The sequence below is a fragment of the Rhinichthys klamathensis genome, unplaced genomic scaffold (genome assembly GCF_029890125.1).
Source record: "Rhinichthys klamathensis goyatoka isolate OS25496 unplaced genomic scaffold, OSU_Roscu_1.1 h1tg000161l_1, whole genome shotgun sequence".
In the NCBI taxonomy this organism is placed as follows: domain Eukaryota; kingdom Metazoa; phylum Chordata; class Actinopteri; order Cypriniformes; family Leuciscidae; genus Rhinichthys; species Rhinichthys klamathensis.
The window spans coordinates 1,270,670-1,287,780 of NW_026606695.1; the positions used below are offsets into that span (position 1 = coordinate 1,270,670).

Consider the following 17,111-nt stretch of genomic DNA (forward strand, 5'->3'; position numbering starts at 1 on the left):
TCATCCTTAACGAAAGCCACACAGATACAAAGCCTCACTAGGCTGAGAACTTTCTCTGAAAGTTCACTCGACTTTTCACTTTTGATGAGGTGCTAGACTGAGAACCGAGAGGATGTCTCATCAAGACCTCCCGGCTTAACCCCGTGGAAAAATGAACCCCGCTCATTTTGCAAGTTTTCGCTCAATTTCAGCAGGCCTGAAGGGCCAAAACCCTCCAGTGTTTGAGATCTAGAGCAGGCAGCTAGATCCTCTCTACCTCCGGTTTACTTAATTAGCCTCTTACACCCCTTGGCATGCTGGGAATTAAACATGGTGACTCAATATGGTGCCTTTTCATGAGAAATATATGCAGGGTCCACGGCTCAGTCAGAGTGGTGTAGCGTGTGGCCAGTTAGGTCGACTAACAGAGAGAAGTTTTGAGTCCATTTCCGCAGGGACGGTGAGCTTTGCGTCGTTGATGAGATGAGATTGTACTACATGTAATAGACGAGTAAAAGTATCACAACAGTACGATACCATTTCTCATCTAAATTGCGGTGGAAAACCATTTTTATTTGTGACCGTGTATAAATCAATTCGGAATAATCCTGTGTAGCACTAAGTAAAGACACTTTGTTTAAATCAACACTCTTGAGTAATTTATTTGAAAAAAAAATACAAGCAAAGGCTGCATCCGTGACAAATCACGGCGAAAACAATTGTTTGCTGTCAACAGTTTGGAAATTCAGTCAACCTTCATTGTGTGCTTCAAACAATCAGATTTCCTTCTCCCAGTCTTTCTGTCTTTCATATTATGTCTCTCTCTCTCTCTCTCTCTCTCTCTCTCTCTCTCTCTCTCTCTCTCTCTCTCTCTCTCTCTCTCTCTCTCTCTCTCTCTCTCTCTCTCTCTCTCTCTCTCTCTCTCTCATATGAGTGAGAGAGAGAAAGTCATTCCTTCCTCTGTTCCGTTTCCTCTGTGGTAAGTGGAGCAAAGCACAAACCAGTAGGTTTGTGGGATTTAATTGAAATTGTATTTTGACAAATACGCATTTAATGGTGTAAAATAGGCTATTGTGTGTGTGCGTCTGGGAACGTGCGATAAGGCACCCAGTTCTGAGCCAATGAGACGAACATTGAGGGAAAAAAAACACACACTCACACACAGCCACAAACACACATACATGTGAGATTTTAATCCCCGTCTGTCTCTTACTTTCTATATATCTGTCTCTCTTTTGGCACAGAGGCAATCTTAGCTCAAGCCCTACCATTTTCTAATATATATGTTACAATTTTTCCATTTTTACTGTCTGTCCACCTCCTGAATGCTTCTCACCCTATCACCCTACTCTTTGTCATGGAAATTGTGTAAAATATGTGTCAGCGCTTGCAATGCATTTGACCGCTGAAATGTTTTTGAGTAATGTGGGGAAAAAGGCATTTACTTTAGTTTTAGCTTCGCGAACATTGCAGTCAGACTGGCCTTTTCAAATGCACAGTGCATAATTGTAGTTTTTTGGACTGTGAAAATGTCTTCTGGTTTCCCAATTTAGAGAGCTAGACATGTCAGCGTTGTGATTGCGTATGCATATGAGCACACTCGCTCTTTTTTTATGACAGATAGATGAGAAGTCAGGAAAATGAGGGTCAGCGCCACATTTCCGAGACTCGTGATGCCTTCTGATGAGAGAGAGGGAGCGAGAGATGCCGAGAGTCGCATTAGGTAATTGGCAGTGAGATAGTCGGCAGAATGAAATTATGCTAGTTAATCTCTCCTCAATTAATCATAGCTGGAGAGCTCTAACGGTAGACTAATTATTTCCCCAAGTGCTTTTAGGCACCATAAGGGGCCACCTATACCTGTTCAACTCTAGTGAGACTTTTCAGGGAATTTGTGCATTGTGGGTATTTTTTGTGTGTATGTGGTTGTGCATTATTATTTTTAGCCCTATCATTAGTAGCAGTAGTAGTAGTTATGGAAGTTTCTGCCCAAAAAAATTAATAAATAAATAACATACATTTGAGATAAACTTTAAAATTAGATAAAGTCACGTTGTGAGATATAAATCTACAATTTGGAGATATAAAGTCTCAGTTATGGGAAATACACTCGCAATTATGAGAAATGAAGTCACAATTACAACAAATAAATCAGCAAATGTGAGATATATAAAGTCACATTGTGAGATACAGTATATATTCACAATTGGGAGATATAAAGTTGCTAAAAAATATGAATGCATGGATGGGTGGGTGGTTACCCGGCCTAGTTTGGTAATCTGACAGTTACCCTTAGATCTCAGTTGAACCGTTTGGTGCATACAGCAAAGAAGGTGATTAGTCTGGGGGTTTTAACCCATTTTAAATCATATAAATAGGAAAATTACTCTGGACCCTTTTCATGTGCTCTATCCAGAATTTGAACCATAAATAGTAGTAATCTGGTACAATACGATATACAGAATATACAAAAAATCTAGAAAAAATATTGTTCAGTGGTATTATATTATATTTATTAGAATAAGAAGTATTTGAGTTAAAATTAGTATCTTGATAAATCTGAACACAGTGTGAGACATTGTTGAGGTCTCTTTTGAAACTAGAAAAGACTTTTACATATCATAATTCAGAAAATACATGAGATTACTAAAGTTAATAAGAGAAAAACCAAGGGACTTAAGAAAACAGCTTAATTTTCTCTGTATTTAATCTCATTGCTGCTGATATTAAAGGGGTATCGTTTGTGAGTTTTCTTTTATATGTGAATGTAAGATCATAATTCGCAGGTGAACTGGAGGGTGTAGGCTGAGTCTGATGTAGAGATAGAGAAAGAGACAGGAGTGCGAGAACGGGAAATAAATATACACATCACTCCACCTCACCTCATTGCACCATGTCTGACATGGTTCTTCTCCTGCTGTTGTGTTACTGTACACACTCTGTTGTCCTGGCTCACTGATGCAGCACCGCTGAAAGCATATGCAGCACAATGCCGAGGTTACTGAAGCAAACCAGGTCAACAGCGGCCTCAGTCCTCCTGAAGATCTACCGTCTCATTCTCGCCCATCACGTTAGCTCAGCCAAAGCACTCGTGAGCTGAATGCTGCGTTACCTCGCCTAATGCTATTACAGGGCGTTATGCTGTCAGTTTGCTGGGAATTTCCAAGGGAAAGCGCTAAAAAGTTACTTTTGCTAACTAACTTATTCCGTTTGCCTGTCAGCAAGTACGCTGCACTGTAGGTCAAATGGTCCCAAACACGTTTACTATGAAGATGTCCCCCTAATGTGTGACAACCAAAAAAGTTTGCAAATACTGATTTTCTTACTTTTGAATTGTGATATATAAATATCTAAAATATCTAAACATCAATTAGTAGCATTTTCTTGAAAAGCAATATAATTATTAGTATATAAATATATATATTTTTCGGTAACACTTTAGAGTACTGTTCCTTCATTAATGAATAACATGAACAAATGAATAACGCACTATTAACATTCTAGTAACTACTATTAACTAACAAGAAACTCTGATTAACGAATTAGTAAGTAATAGTGCTCAGTTGAATGAGGTAGTTCACTATTAGCTAATCAGTAACTAAGAACTATACAGGTTCATAATTAATATTAAAAATGCATAATGTATAATATAAGGTAATGGTAACCCATTAGTAATGAATCAAGTGTTACTACATCCTTTTAAACAAACTAATTATAATTTGGATCAGTATTTTAAAGTGAAAAGCTTGATAACTAGCTAATATTGACTGAAGTCATTGTAAGGTTTTGGATAGTAGTGACTCAAGTGTTACTACATTTTTCTTAAGGAACTACATAATAGGATCAGTATTCTAAAGTGAAGATCATGATGGAAATACACTAGTAATGACTAAAGTGTTACCAAATCAATCGGAAGGAATACCTATTCAAAATATTACAAAAATCTCAAAAGCTTACAATGACTTCAGTCAGTATTAGGTAGTTATCAAACTTTCCACTTTAGAATACTGATCCAAATTATTATTAGTTCCTTTAGAAGGATGTACTAACACTTGATTCATTACTAATGGGTTACATTACCTTATATTATACATTATGCATTTTTAATATTAATTATGAACCTGTATAGGTTGACATAAAGGTGACTTTTGGTGATAGGTGTGATGACTTGAGTCTAGGTGTCCATACTGTGCAAAAAAATAAAGAAAGTGACAGAGAGAACATTAGATCAGCAGCCTAATTAGTCTTAAAGGACAGTGTTATTGAATCAAATAGACAGCACTAACTGAAAAGAAAAGAACAGTCTCCCTTTTTTATTTTCAGTAGTGTCTGGTGAAAATAACAACCATCTCTTGTGTGGATGGCTCCTACTGAAAATATGAAACTCGTGAAGCTGCTGTGGATAAAGACAAGATAATGTGTTAAAGATGGGTTTTTATTTCACTAAGAGAAATAATGTGATGCTGATTAGAGGCTGATTTTAGATACAGGAGATACATACAGGGACATTCACAGAGGGACACAACTTTCCAATTGTTGCAAAGTGGAGGGATTGTGTCTCAGTATGTGTACTTCCCTACTACACATTGTGCAAAAAACAATATGTCAACAGGATGTCATGATACAGCACGCAAACCATCCCAATATGATGTACTGAGATTCTGATGTGTGAAACAAGTGGACACTTTGCTATCCCATAATGCCATGGGAGCTGAGGAGCTGTCAGAATTGAAAAGTTGACAAAAAAAAAGTGGACAACTGTGAGCCGGCAGCTCTTTTCTAGTGCTATAGATATTGAAGAATGTTGTTATTTGTGGTTTAACTGTATTTGTTTAACAACACCCAAGTAAATGATGTTCACGGTTGCTGTTAGTGCACTATGTATGGGGTTGGTGCAATTTTCTTTCTTGTAGTGCCCAAACCCCAGTAGTTTTTCAAGGAATGTTCATAATGCTTCATAATAATACCTTTTGTCGGTTTTTGACATTGATTCTGTGAATCTCCTCCAAGAATGCCAACTTATTGATCTAAGATATATGGCTTTTAAATATCATAGGGATAGTTTACCCAAAAAATCCTCACCCTCATGTTGTTCCACGCCTGCTTTCTTTTCTTTCTTTTTTTTTTACTGTGAAAAAAAAAAACACTTTCACTTGTATAGCCATAAAACATTTTTCAATTGTCTTAGATTGACATGAGTAAATGATAAGATATTTTTACTTTTTTTTGGTGAACTATCCCTTTAAATATGTTCTTATTAGCAGTGATTTCCCCCCCATTTTTTACAGTATTTATCTCAGTGTGAAAAGCAACGTTATTTGACATTGACACTTTGTGTTGAGGTTTCTTGGGTCACATGTTCGTGGGCGTGAACGCATGACACTCTTCTGTAAATGCCATTTATCTATTGGCCAATCTTCTTGAATCTGCTAAGACTTTGAGGGTGTCCGCTACACTCATCTCTGTCTCACAGACACACACACAGAGTGACTGGACAGAGGGGTCAGCAGTTCTGTCTGGCAGTTATGTTTTTGCTGGGCCTCCTATCCGGAAAACAGAGAGCAAAAGAGCCAGCCTGTAGGGACAAGGCTTAACTTGCAGAAGATGAAAACACATTCATACACAGAGCACTTAAAATATAGAAAGACGACTAATACTTTAACGCGCAAACATGTTCTCGCGTGCTAGAAAAACGCGGCATTAAGCCTTAAAGAGCAGGACAAAATACACACACACACACCCAAACATAGATTACAAAATCCTCATATCCCTGTCAATTAGCTGAGCCTCTGGCCCACTTACTGCTTTCCAGAACCCTGCCACCAGCCTCACAACAGCAGAGCTCCAACTGCGCCAGGGAATCCACTTTTGTCCACACGTAATTAACTCACAGAATAGCTCTGAGAGCCATATCTTCCGTTTTCCCCCCTCCCGCCGTTCCCCTGATCTCTCGTTTTCAAACCCTCTGTCGGAGAAGAGTGGATGTTTCTTTTGAGTTATTCAAAAGGACTGGCTGTGGAAAATGGCAGGCATTATACTCCGAGCCCCCATCGGCAGAATAGCCCACTATACGGAGTGACAGTTGCGTGCCACAGAGCCGCATGCGTTTCCGGCCTCTCTGCAGCCTGGCGACATTCGCTCTGCCCTGGGCTAGAGGCCCGAGTATGGCTTCTTTTGTTCGCCATCTCCAAAGCCTCGCTTTTCAGGCTCAAAACTGAGTTTTAAAAGTGGCTTGGGGTCAAATTTAAAGGCATTGGGTTTTTAAGGAGGATGTGAATGGAAGAAATACTCTTTTGGGTCTGCAGGCCTGCAAACGTTTGTTCACTATTGTAAGTGTTTGTAACAAAAAAAAGTTTGTGATAGTTTAAAATTTTGTAAAAAATGTTTAAACACTTTCTGATGGTCAGACTTTATGGATTGTATTCCTAGTTTATGTATTCAATGTTTTGATTTTAATTTTAGATTTGACCAAACATTGCACAGTATCTTATATAATAAAGTTGACACAATGCTCTTAGTTAATGTAATTAACAACAGCTGTGTTTATTTCATATATCACTATATATATACACTCACCTAAAGGAATATTAGGAACACCATACTAATACTGTGTTTGACCCCCTTTCGCCTTCAGAACTGCCTTAATTCTATGTGGCATTGATTCAACAAGGTGCTGAAAGCATTCTTTAGAAATGTTGGCCCATATTGATAGGATAGCATCTTGCAGTTGATGGAGATTTGTGGGATGCACATCCAGGGTACGAAGCTCCCGTCCCACCACATCCCAAAGATGCTCTATTGGGTTGAGATCTGGTGACTGTGGGGGCCATTTTAGTCCAGTGAACTCATTGTCATGTTCAAGAAACCAATTTGAAATGATTCGAGCTTTGTCACATGGTGCATTATCCTGCTGGAAGTAGCCATCAGAGGATGGGCACATGGTGGCCATAAAGGGATGGACATGGTCAGAAACAATGCTCAGGTAGGCCGTGGCATTTAAACGATGCCCAATTGGTACTAAGGGGCCTAAAGTGTGCCAAGAAAACATCCCCCACACAATTACATCACCACCACCACCAGCCTGCACAGTGGTAACAAGGCATGATGGATCCATGTTCTCATTCTGTTTACGCCAAATTCTGACTCTACCATCTGAATGTCTCAACAGAAATCGAGACTAATCAGACCAGGCAACATTTTTCCAGTCTTCAACTGTCCAATTTTGGTGAGCTCTTGCAAATTGTAGCCTCGTTTTCCTATTTGTAGTGGAGATGAGTGGTACCCGGTGGGGTCTTCTGCTGTTGTAGCCCATCCGCCTCAAGGTTGTGCGTGTTGTGGCTTCACAAATGCTTTGCTGCACACCTCGGTTGTAAAGAGTGGTTATTTCAGTCAAAGTTGTTCTTCCATCAGCTTGAATCAGTCGGCCCATTCTCCTCTGACCTCTAGCATCAACAAGGCATTTTCGCCCACAGGACTGCCGCATACTGGATGTTTTTCCTTTTTCACACCATTCTTTGTAATCCCTAGAAATGGTTGTAAATACTCAGACCGGCCCGTCTGGCACCAACAACCATGCCACGCTCAAAATTGCTTAAATAACCTTTATTTCCCATTCTGACATTCCGTTTGGAGTTCAGGAGATTGTCTTGACACCCCTAAATGCATTGAAGCAACTGTCATGTGATTGGTTGATTAGATAATTCCATTAATGAGAAATTGAACAGGTGTTCCTAATATTCCTTTAGGTGAGTGTATATCATCATCTATAATTGACCTTGGTAGCAGTTGGGTAAAAGCATTACAAATTAAATGGTTAAGAAAAGTGAAGTTAGTTCTGAGAAAAGTTTGAGCGTTATTTGTTTGCAGATGCAGCTTGATTTGACATTTTGTATATAAAACAGTCAGACATTTTTGTTGCATCCAATCATTATATATATAAAAGGAGATAGAGATGAATGAAAATGGATCAGCAAATTTCAGTCTGACTTATTCACTCCTGTAAGATGTTCATTTAAATGAAACAAGGTGGAGGCAAAGCTATTCTAGCAATGATTGAATTCATCTCAGTGCATGTTTGACCTGTGTCTGCCCCCATCTAAACGCTTTGAATTATTGCTGCTTCAGAGTGTGTCTTTGAATGACATCTTAAATGGTATCCATCTTACCTCTATAATGAGCTGGAAGAGAGACAGAGATTGTGCAAATCACAATTACATGCTGTTATATTACATTAACTACAGCCTAGAATCAGACAATGTTCTGTTCCATTTGCAATTAGATTATTGGACAAAACTGGTCTTAGAAGAGAACCTAAAATAGGACCACAAACTAGGAAACAACAGAATCCAGTGAAGACTATAATGATTTTATACATGATGGCTAAGGGCCAGATTTACTAACAGCTTGCACCATCGCAAACCCTCTTTTGGCGTTAAAAACTACTGTCAGGAATTACTTAAGACACGCAGTGAAAATTTAGTGGTGAAAAGGCGTGGACAGGGTTATTTTTGCGGCAGCATATGCATTTGTAGGAGTTTCCATCTTAGATGCAAAATTCATGGGATAAGAGTATTTCAATTAATCATTTAAGGTGATTTACTAAAGTTTGTGCTATTCAATTTACTGGTATTTGCCCATTATTTACCGCCCAAAAAAGCATGTCTTAAACCAGATGGAAATTTGCGGTGTTCTTGGTAGATTGATTTGGTCATTATGGAAATGATACGGCTGCATCTGTGTTCTTTAATTTGACCGTCATCAGTAGATAACACGCAGAACTTTCCACCACCATCGGCACTTTTTTTGGAATTGCGCTCTCACGCTAATTTGCCCTGTTTAGTAAATCTGGCCCTTAAACTGGAAGATAACAGACTTATATGGAAGAAAAATAACACTATGCAGAACACTATACATGCCAGCGCGTTTGAGTTTCAATTGTGCAAAATGGATCGCTGACAAAAATGTACAAAAAAATCCCCCCATCTTTGACTTTCAAGGCCAGATTCCAAAAGCATTTTCCATGTACAGGCTAAACCATAAAACATTTTTTATTCCATGCTTTCAAAGACCATTTTTGTGAACTTTCCGTGTATAATAATGTATACAGAGTTTAGTGCTGGAATAATAAATCAGAAGCAGGCTGTATGGCAGCAGTGTGCGAGGAGCGCCAATGAGCGCTCCTTTTGTTGTTTTGCACTGGAAGAAACAGTAGCTGAAGACGGCACGGTATGCGATAGATGAAAAGCCAATGTACTGCCTTGAGGGGCCTGAGCGGTGCGAGAGCCAGGCATTGGAGTTGAGAAGCTGTGGAGATGTGGTAGTGGTCTGAAAGACTGATTGGCAAAACATATTCATCAACTGAACACTAACCATCGAAATTGTCTGGACTTGAAGCTCTGTGTGGACAGAATACTAGGCTGATAGAAAGAAGTTGATGTTGAATCTCTTTAGTTTGATGGACAGTTATAGAAAGAAATTATTCAGAGATATTCAAGGTGAAAATTAATATTATTTCATTATTTACCATTCGTTCCAAACCTGTACGACTTTTGGGGAACAAAAAATGTGGATTTTTGAAGAACATTCTGGCCATTCTTTTTCATTAAAAAATAAAAGTGGATGAGAACTGGATAGCTTTGTGTGTAGAACTGGTCTAGCTCTGCTTGGCATGTCAATGAGAGAAAAAGCAATATACGTATTATTCTGTCATTTTGAGTCAATTGTTTTTTTAATGAATCAACTTATCAGGTTCACAATTATTTGAATGACTGTTCTCATACTCATTTCATTATTTACTCATGTTGTTCTCATACCTATATAACTGTGGTGGAACACGAAATGTGACGTTTTGAAGAATATTCTGGCCATTCATTTTATTTATAATAAAATTGGTTGAGGACTGGGGTCTTCTGAAGTCATACAATAGCATTGAGAGAAACAGACTAAATTTAAGTCTAAAAGTCTAGCTCTTCTTGGCATGTTAATACGAGAAAAAGCAATATATGATTATTTTGAGACAGATATTTTCAATGTGTCATATAGATAACACATGTCTGAATGATTATTTCACAAATTTGACTGACTTACTGATTTTGATAGTTGTATGGGGTTTTTGCATCCTTTTTAAAGCTTAAACTCTTAAGTCCCCATTCATTTTGACTGCATGAAAAAGAGCAACCAGCACATTATTCAGAATTTCTCCTTTTGTATTCCACGAACGGAAGAAAGTCATACAGGTTTGAATTGACATCAGATTTTCTTTTACCCGACTACTTCCTTAAAGAGACTCCACACAATGTTTTAAAGAGATGATCGCCTAATCATACGTTGATGTGTTCTTGACAGTCGTATATGTGAATAACCTGTTACAGTTCTTAATGCCCCTTTGCACACATTAACTGTCATATAAGATTTATCCAGCCATTTTGTAATCCCTGTCTGAAGCATTAACATTGCGCTGGCATATCGACGTCCTGCAGATCGGAGCCTACACACTCATCTTTGTTATTAGTGCTATTGAGGTACCGTCGCTTGACTGAGTGTTCATTGGTGCATGACAGAGCTTTGTGGGATGAACGTACATCCACACCTCTCCCTAGACACTGGGCAGCAATCCAGCCTTACGATATCATAAAAGCGCACAGGAAGCAGCACTGAACTCTTTCTGTGGTCAGGTGCCTCCGTTGGACCCAACTAACCCTTACTTGCCCACAATGCAACCGCACCACAAAGACGGGATTAAAGCTAAAAGGAGTTCGCAGGCATTATAGTCTTGAGGTCAGGAGGACGTGTTTAGGGGTTCGCTTGAGGTCAGTGAAAGGTCCTTACCAGACAAGGATGCTAAAATGGTTTGTGTCAACAAGTATGCCAAACGAGAGACAGTCTGAGTGGGTTCAAATGTAAGCCTGTTGTGACCTGTGACTGAAGAACGCCATTCATAGCACTCCTTATTTTGTGCAGCATTGATTTCCTGGAATTTAACGGCTTAACAATAAAAGTTGAGGAGCGACATGTCTGTAGCTCTTAGATGTGTTGATTTCTTTTCTCACCCTCATTTTTTCTCAATCAATAAATATCTTTGTATAATGCACCATAGAAGCCAATTTTTTTTTTTTTTTGCAAACATGCCATGTAATCAATTGATTCTCAGATAACTGCAACACATCATGTTTTTTTTTTTCCTGTCTGATACCTTTTTCTAAATTGATTAATCTTACATAGCATCACATTGTGAAGAAACCGAACAGTGATTCTACCCTATTCTTTCTTTGCAGGAGAAAAAGAACATTAAAAGTAAGCAATGGTTAACCCAAATTTTTGCTATTCAACAAAAGGCAGCATGCTTTCTTCCTTTTTTTTTAGATTTGCACTCACCCTCTCTTGCTTGTGCCATACCTCACATTTGGTCATTAACCGACCATCTCTAACACTGCAGCTTTGTGCTTTGGCATCAAAGGTTAGGGATTTCAGCATTTAGTGTTTGTGTGCACTTCAGCTTAGTGAACTTCATATTCAACCGTGTTTGTGCATTTTTGCGCATCTGATGGTTATCTGTTTGCTTGTCAAGTGTTAAAAAGTGTAAACAGAAAATATTTGTTCAGAAGACATTCTGAAAAGAAGAGATATGAGATGTTAATGATACTTGTGGCTTTGTGGCTTTGAATCTAAAATGATCTCTTCTCTCAGCCCGGGAAAATAAGCAATCGCTCAGATGCGTGACAGTTAAAGCCTTTAGAAAATGCTTGCATAATCCTTTTAACTTACATACATGTTAAAGATGTAACCAAATAGCAAATCCTCCAATATGTCATTCTATAAGTACACTGTAGGTGTTTCCCAAGGCCAAGTTGGGGATTAACAAGTAAAAAAAATAAAAATAAACACACTTCGTACACTTTTGATAAAATGTAATAGGTTTTGTAGAGTCAGCTTGTTAGTTGAAACATAAAAACACGTTGCATAAAAAAACACACCAGCTACACACACTTAGCCATTAGAGATGGATTCAGGGCAGTAGTTTAGGAGTCAGAAGTCACAAAACAGTAGAATTGCCCCACGTTTTCAAAGCATGATTCTTTTTAGAGCTCACATTATTTATTGTTTAATTTATGTTTTAGCTTTAAGTGTTGTTGTTTGTGTATGTATATTTCCATTTTTGTGTTATGTGGTATGTGTTGACCATGAAGTTACAGTGAAAAAAAAAACATAAATAAAAAATTGCACAAAGCCGATCATAAGTATTTCAAAGGCTTCAGCTGACACTTGCCATTCTAATGGCAATTTCATGAGACACATACCACAATACATTTTTTAGTGTCAATACTTCAGTTTTCTTTTTCTCAGCTGTTCGAAGCCAAACAACGCCATTAATGTCCCACCGGTTCTGTTTCCTTCTCTCCCTTTCCTCCAGACACTCGGCCCCTGCCTGACGTAGCCATGACGGGTAAATGCACGCGGGAGTGTGACGAATACGGCCACTCGGATGCCTGCTGGATGCCTGTGCGCACCTCGCCTGAACGTAGGCCCAAGGCCACCCCTCCCAAACTCTCCACCTTCATGACCTCCCCCGGGGGCAGCGTTCCCGAACAGCCCGGCAGCCAGGAGGCGCTAGCTGTTGCCAACGGCGACCCCTCGCACCTGCTGGGCGACCGTAACCGTAATCTCCTTAACAAGAAGATGGCCTCCTCCTCCTCATCCTACGACGCGTTTAGCTCAGCTGGATTTTCCGCCAGCCAGGAAACATCTCGCCCCATCGAGGAGATTCCGCTAGCGCCCACAGGTGAATACAAGCCGACGCAATGCGGAACTCTCACCAGGCGGGAAGTTTACCTGTAAACGACACACAGCGACTGCGAAAGGACGATGACAGTGACTCAGCATGGTTAGAGATGCTGTTAGCAAACCAAACCCTAAAACAAAAGCAACATGGATTTTCCTCAAACTGCTCGCACAACTAGTGCGGCGCTACTTTCTAACCTAAATTGAGTAAAAACCGTGGAATTACATGTTGTAAATGTGCGTGAGAAGGATGAGATGGAGGAGGGGGAAGTGGCTGAGGTGGAGAGAGAGGAATGCTGGTGGATAAGTGCTACTTTGCTGCTAGCGTATCGGGCCCCGTAGACTTCCCCAAAGTGCTGCCTGGTTTCTGTAGACTCTTTATAAACATGCATGCATCATCTAACCCCTTAAGAGTGTGTGTCCCTTGAGGCGGACCTGGACTATACCTTTTTGTCTTTGTTTTTATAACTGTTGCTATAGCTATGCGGAACCGATAAGACTGGTTCTGTCTTTTAATCCGTTTTTATTTTTCGGGGGTAGGCGGTGAGTGTTTTTATGTGGATGTATTATGTCCATATGCAATCAGTCCATGGACTGAACTGTCCGACAACTGGACGACAAATCACGTTAACAAAGAAGAAGGAAAAAAAAAGAAAGGCCAATGATAAACGAAAATCATCGCACGATGATCAGTGATGGCGTAACCAGACGATGTCGGAGCTCTTCGTATGTCGTCATTGACTTAAGCATTTTACAATGGTTTATAGATACTCAAATGGCGCAAGTGAACGGCGTACGCACTGTACAGCGCGAGAAGCAAGTTTACCTGTGTGCCTATCAACCTCACGTACAGATGAAGGAACACAAGCATACACGTTTTTCTTTGTCGTGTGGGTGAAGTATTGTACACATTATATATATATATATATATATATATATATATATACTGTAAACATACTCTGGACACACACTTCGAAATCATGAGCGACCCATTTCCATCAGGCTCCTACACACCTTTGGAAGCAGAAGGAGATTCTTTACATCCCAGATATTGACAATGAATTGCCTGAATGTCACGAGTTTGTGTAATTGTGGTTCATCCCTCTCTTGATGTGTGAAACTATGCTGAAGTTCCTCTTTTGTGGTCTCAAGATGGCCTCCCGGCACGCACACATTTGCAAACACACACACACGCACACACAAAAGATCTGCACATTGTACATACACATTATAATTAACCCATAAATTCACAGTAACTCTATTTGGATATGCTGCTGGGGTGAATTAGTCTAATAATATTGCCCTGCTGAAGAGCTTGGGCTGGCCCTGTGTAACATTCCTAGTATGAATGTTAAATAGAGCAATAAACTCATTCAACAGATTCACTCTCAATCTCACACACTTCAGAAGAGTAATCAAGGATGAGAACTTGTGTCCCTCGTGTATGGGTCAGAGTGAACCGACTACTTGTACAATCACATTAAAAGTTTGGTGACTACAGGCACGACAGGAGCGATTACAATGTGACGCACGATGCCGCTGTATAACCAAAGTATCGGGAACAACATGACGTGGTGTCTCAGAGAACTGGGACAGGAAAGCTCCTTTTTAAGTCACATGTTGCTTTAATTACCATCACACATGTTTTTTGTGCAATGTGAGGAAACTACGTGCACATTTATACATGCATCATGGGCCTATCCCAAACGATTTTCAAGAGGAGGAGTATAATTAGGAGGCATCATGCTTTTAAAAAAGGTGGTAAATTATTCAGATGCAAATTTTTTTTTTTTTTTATGTTAATGATTCCTTGAGTTTGAACGGACTGCCTTTTTCGCAGCTTCCAGATCTGTAGTCTGTATGTACTACTCGTGTTTAAAAGAAGTGCTCTGATGCTTACAAACTGTATACATAGATATGTACTTTTTATTGCATGTTTAAAGGGAATCTACACTTACTATGAAAAAGAAAAAAAAAAGTGTACAGATATCATACCCTGTGAACATGAAAGTCCACTGCTTGCGTTTGTTACAAACAGACACTAGACATTGTAGTATGACTATGTATATTGATTTGACGAGGAGGAAGAATCATACACATTCGTGATTCACTGATTTATTTAGCATCACATCATCCGTTGCTCATTTATCTGATTTATTCATATAGCACATGTACTTTTATCCATTGGTTCTGTAATAATTATATTCTTTTCACACACACAAAAAACACATACCTTTCATTATGTAGAAAATGAGTTGTGAAACTTGATTCCAAAACAATTCTAACATCTCGCGTACCTCACAAGTCTCCGTTCTATTGTTTTTTCAAATATCTGCTCATAATGATGCCCTCTTCAGATCTCATCAGTCATATATTTCCCTTTCCTTCCCAGTGCCACTTTGTATATGTAGTGCTTCTGTAAAAAACAAAAACAAAAAAAAAAACAATCAAAACAAAACTATAGAGTGAATGCAAAATATGCAACTGTGCCTTTTTATACCTTTATTGGTATGACTCGTTGGTTTTAACCAGTATGAAACCAATTGTACTGAGATGCTTTCTAAAAGTGGAGAAAGAGTAATTTATGCTGAAACTACAGTCCTGGCAATTTTACTATGATAGACTTTCAAAAAACAAAAGCTTTTATCTTGTGGCTTCTTTAAGTAAGCTCAGTCGAACTTTGTCAAGTATATTGATGAGTACCAACTGTACATGTCATAGGTGATACCCTGGTATATTCATCCATTTCAAAGTTAGCATGGTCACACGTCCAAACTGCGATTTTTACAGCAAGGATAACTTTAGTCAGGAAAGCGACTTTGGAAAGGATCGGTCATGACACAATGCTGCAATGGCGGCACAGCAAAAAACAGAGAAAATGCACAGTATCCATTAGGGATGAAGCAAACGTGCTTTGAGACATTCTGCACTTTTCATGATATGAGAAGGTAGAAGGAAAACAAAGCTCCAAAGGTTTTTGAAAGGGACACACACCTCAGAGGACCATGGAGTAGATATATCAGCTGATTCCTATCAATAGGAGTATATGGCAGTTATGATGTCTAAAAAAGAAACCTGAGGAGGTTGGCACCTACATCTACTGTACATGCCTGGAAACAGCCTGCACCTTACTTCCTAAAATACATATGACTTTGTTGTTGACGTGATGAATTTGCTTTGTTTAATTGTCGTTTGCACTCTGAGGTGTGTGTTCCTTAAGCTGACAACTTAGAAGATATAAAACTTAAGTTGTAGCACTTGGGTCATAGGACACATCACAGATAATGGAAAAAATAAATTGTAATTTTAATCATACTCTATTTGTCCTTTGACTTGGATGTTGATGTAGAATTGAGGATTGATTTTAATCATTGTTTTATTAGGAGTCACTATGCACGCAGCTTAGCTGAACATGGCAAATGTACTGAGCGCAAGCCCACCTCTATTTATGATCTATTTTACATATTTTTTGCTTTTGTACAGGTATTTCTGTAAATAAATTGCTTGTCATTTTTGTCTCTGCAGAAATTAAAATATACCATGATACAACCAGTGGCTGGAATTGTTTTTAGTTGTCTTTTGGGATGTTCCACAAAGGATGTTACTTAATCATTAAATTTGTCAAAATATACACTGAATATGTAATGCATGCAAACAAACAATCAAACGAATTAATAAATAAATAAACTTGTTTTTTGGTTAACAAATGCCTGGCAGTAATACAGTTTACATTAATCAAGGGAGACAGTGACATTATACCTTGCAAACTACAGACTGGCAAACAACATACCTTTAAGTGTAGCCTTTTACTTTGCTAAGTTGAGGGCAAACATGCTTCTTTGACATCTGTTAGCAGCATCCAGTCGAGTTTAGAAAGGATTAGAGAGCAGATACTGTCATTCCATTTTCCCAATGCTGTTAAAACTTTCATTGAGCGTCAATCATCAATCAGAGATAATCATAGCACAGTTTAGTTTTAATGAATTCCTAAACAGAATCAGATTCAGTGCATTAAAACACTGTCTAGACTCTGATATAGAACACTCAAAGCCACAGTTCACATTGACAATCAGTGCTTCAGAAACTCATCCATAAGATCCAGTAAAATGTGTGTATTACATTACAAATCAGCACCACATTTTTACATCATAAATGTATTGTAATCTCACTACAACGTAATTAAAAATAGAAAGTTTCTCTGTGACATTTTCAGTTTTAATTACATTTAAATTAATTTTAAACTGTGCCGAGACATATTAAGATGACTTCTTTGTTTAGATTATTATGTCCGTGTCTGGCCTAGAGTGATAATGGCACAATATAGTTCCGCTCTTCTTTTTTTCTTTTTGAAAAGT

At 38.7% G+C, this 17,111-nt stretch overlaps 1 protein-coding gene across 1 annotated transcript in view; it reads left to right on the forward strand.

Moving 5' to 3' along the window:
• pcdh7b (protocadherin 7b) overlaps positions 1-16,305 on the forward strand; it is a 139,114-nt gene extending 122,809 nt beyond the window's left edge. Inside the window, 2 exon segments of the mRNA XM_056258922.1 lie at positions 11,253-11,271; positions 12,389-16,305. Coding sequence (XP_056114897.1) covers positions 11,253-11,271; positions 12,389-12,813 — 444 coding nt within the window. The 3' untranslated portion in view covers positions 12,814-16,305.
• The last annotated feature ends 806 nt before the right edge of the window (positions 16,306-17,111 follow it).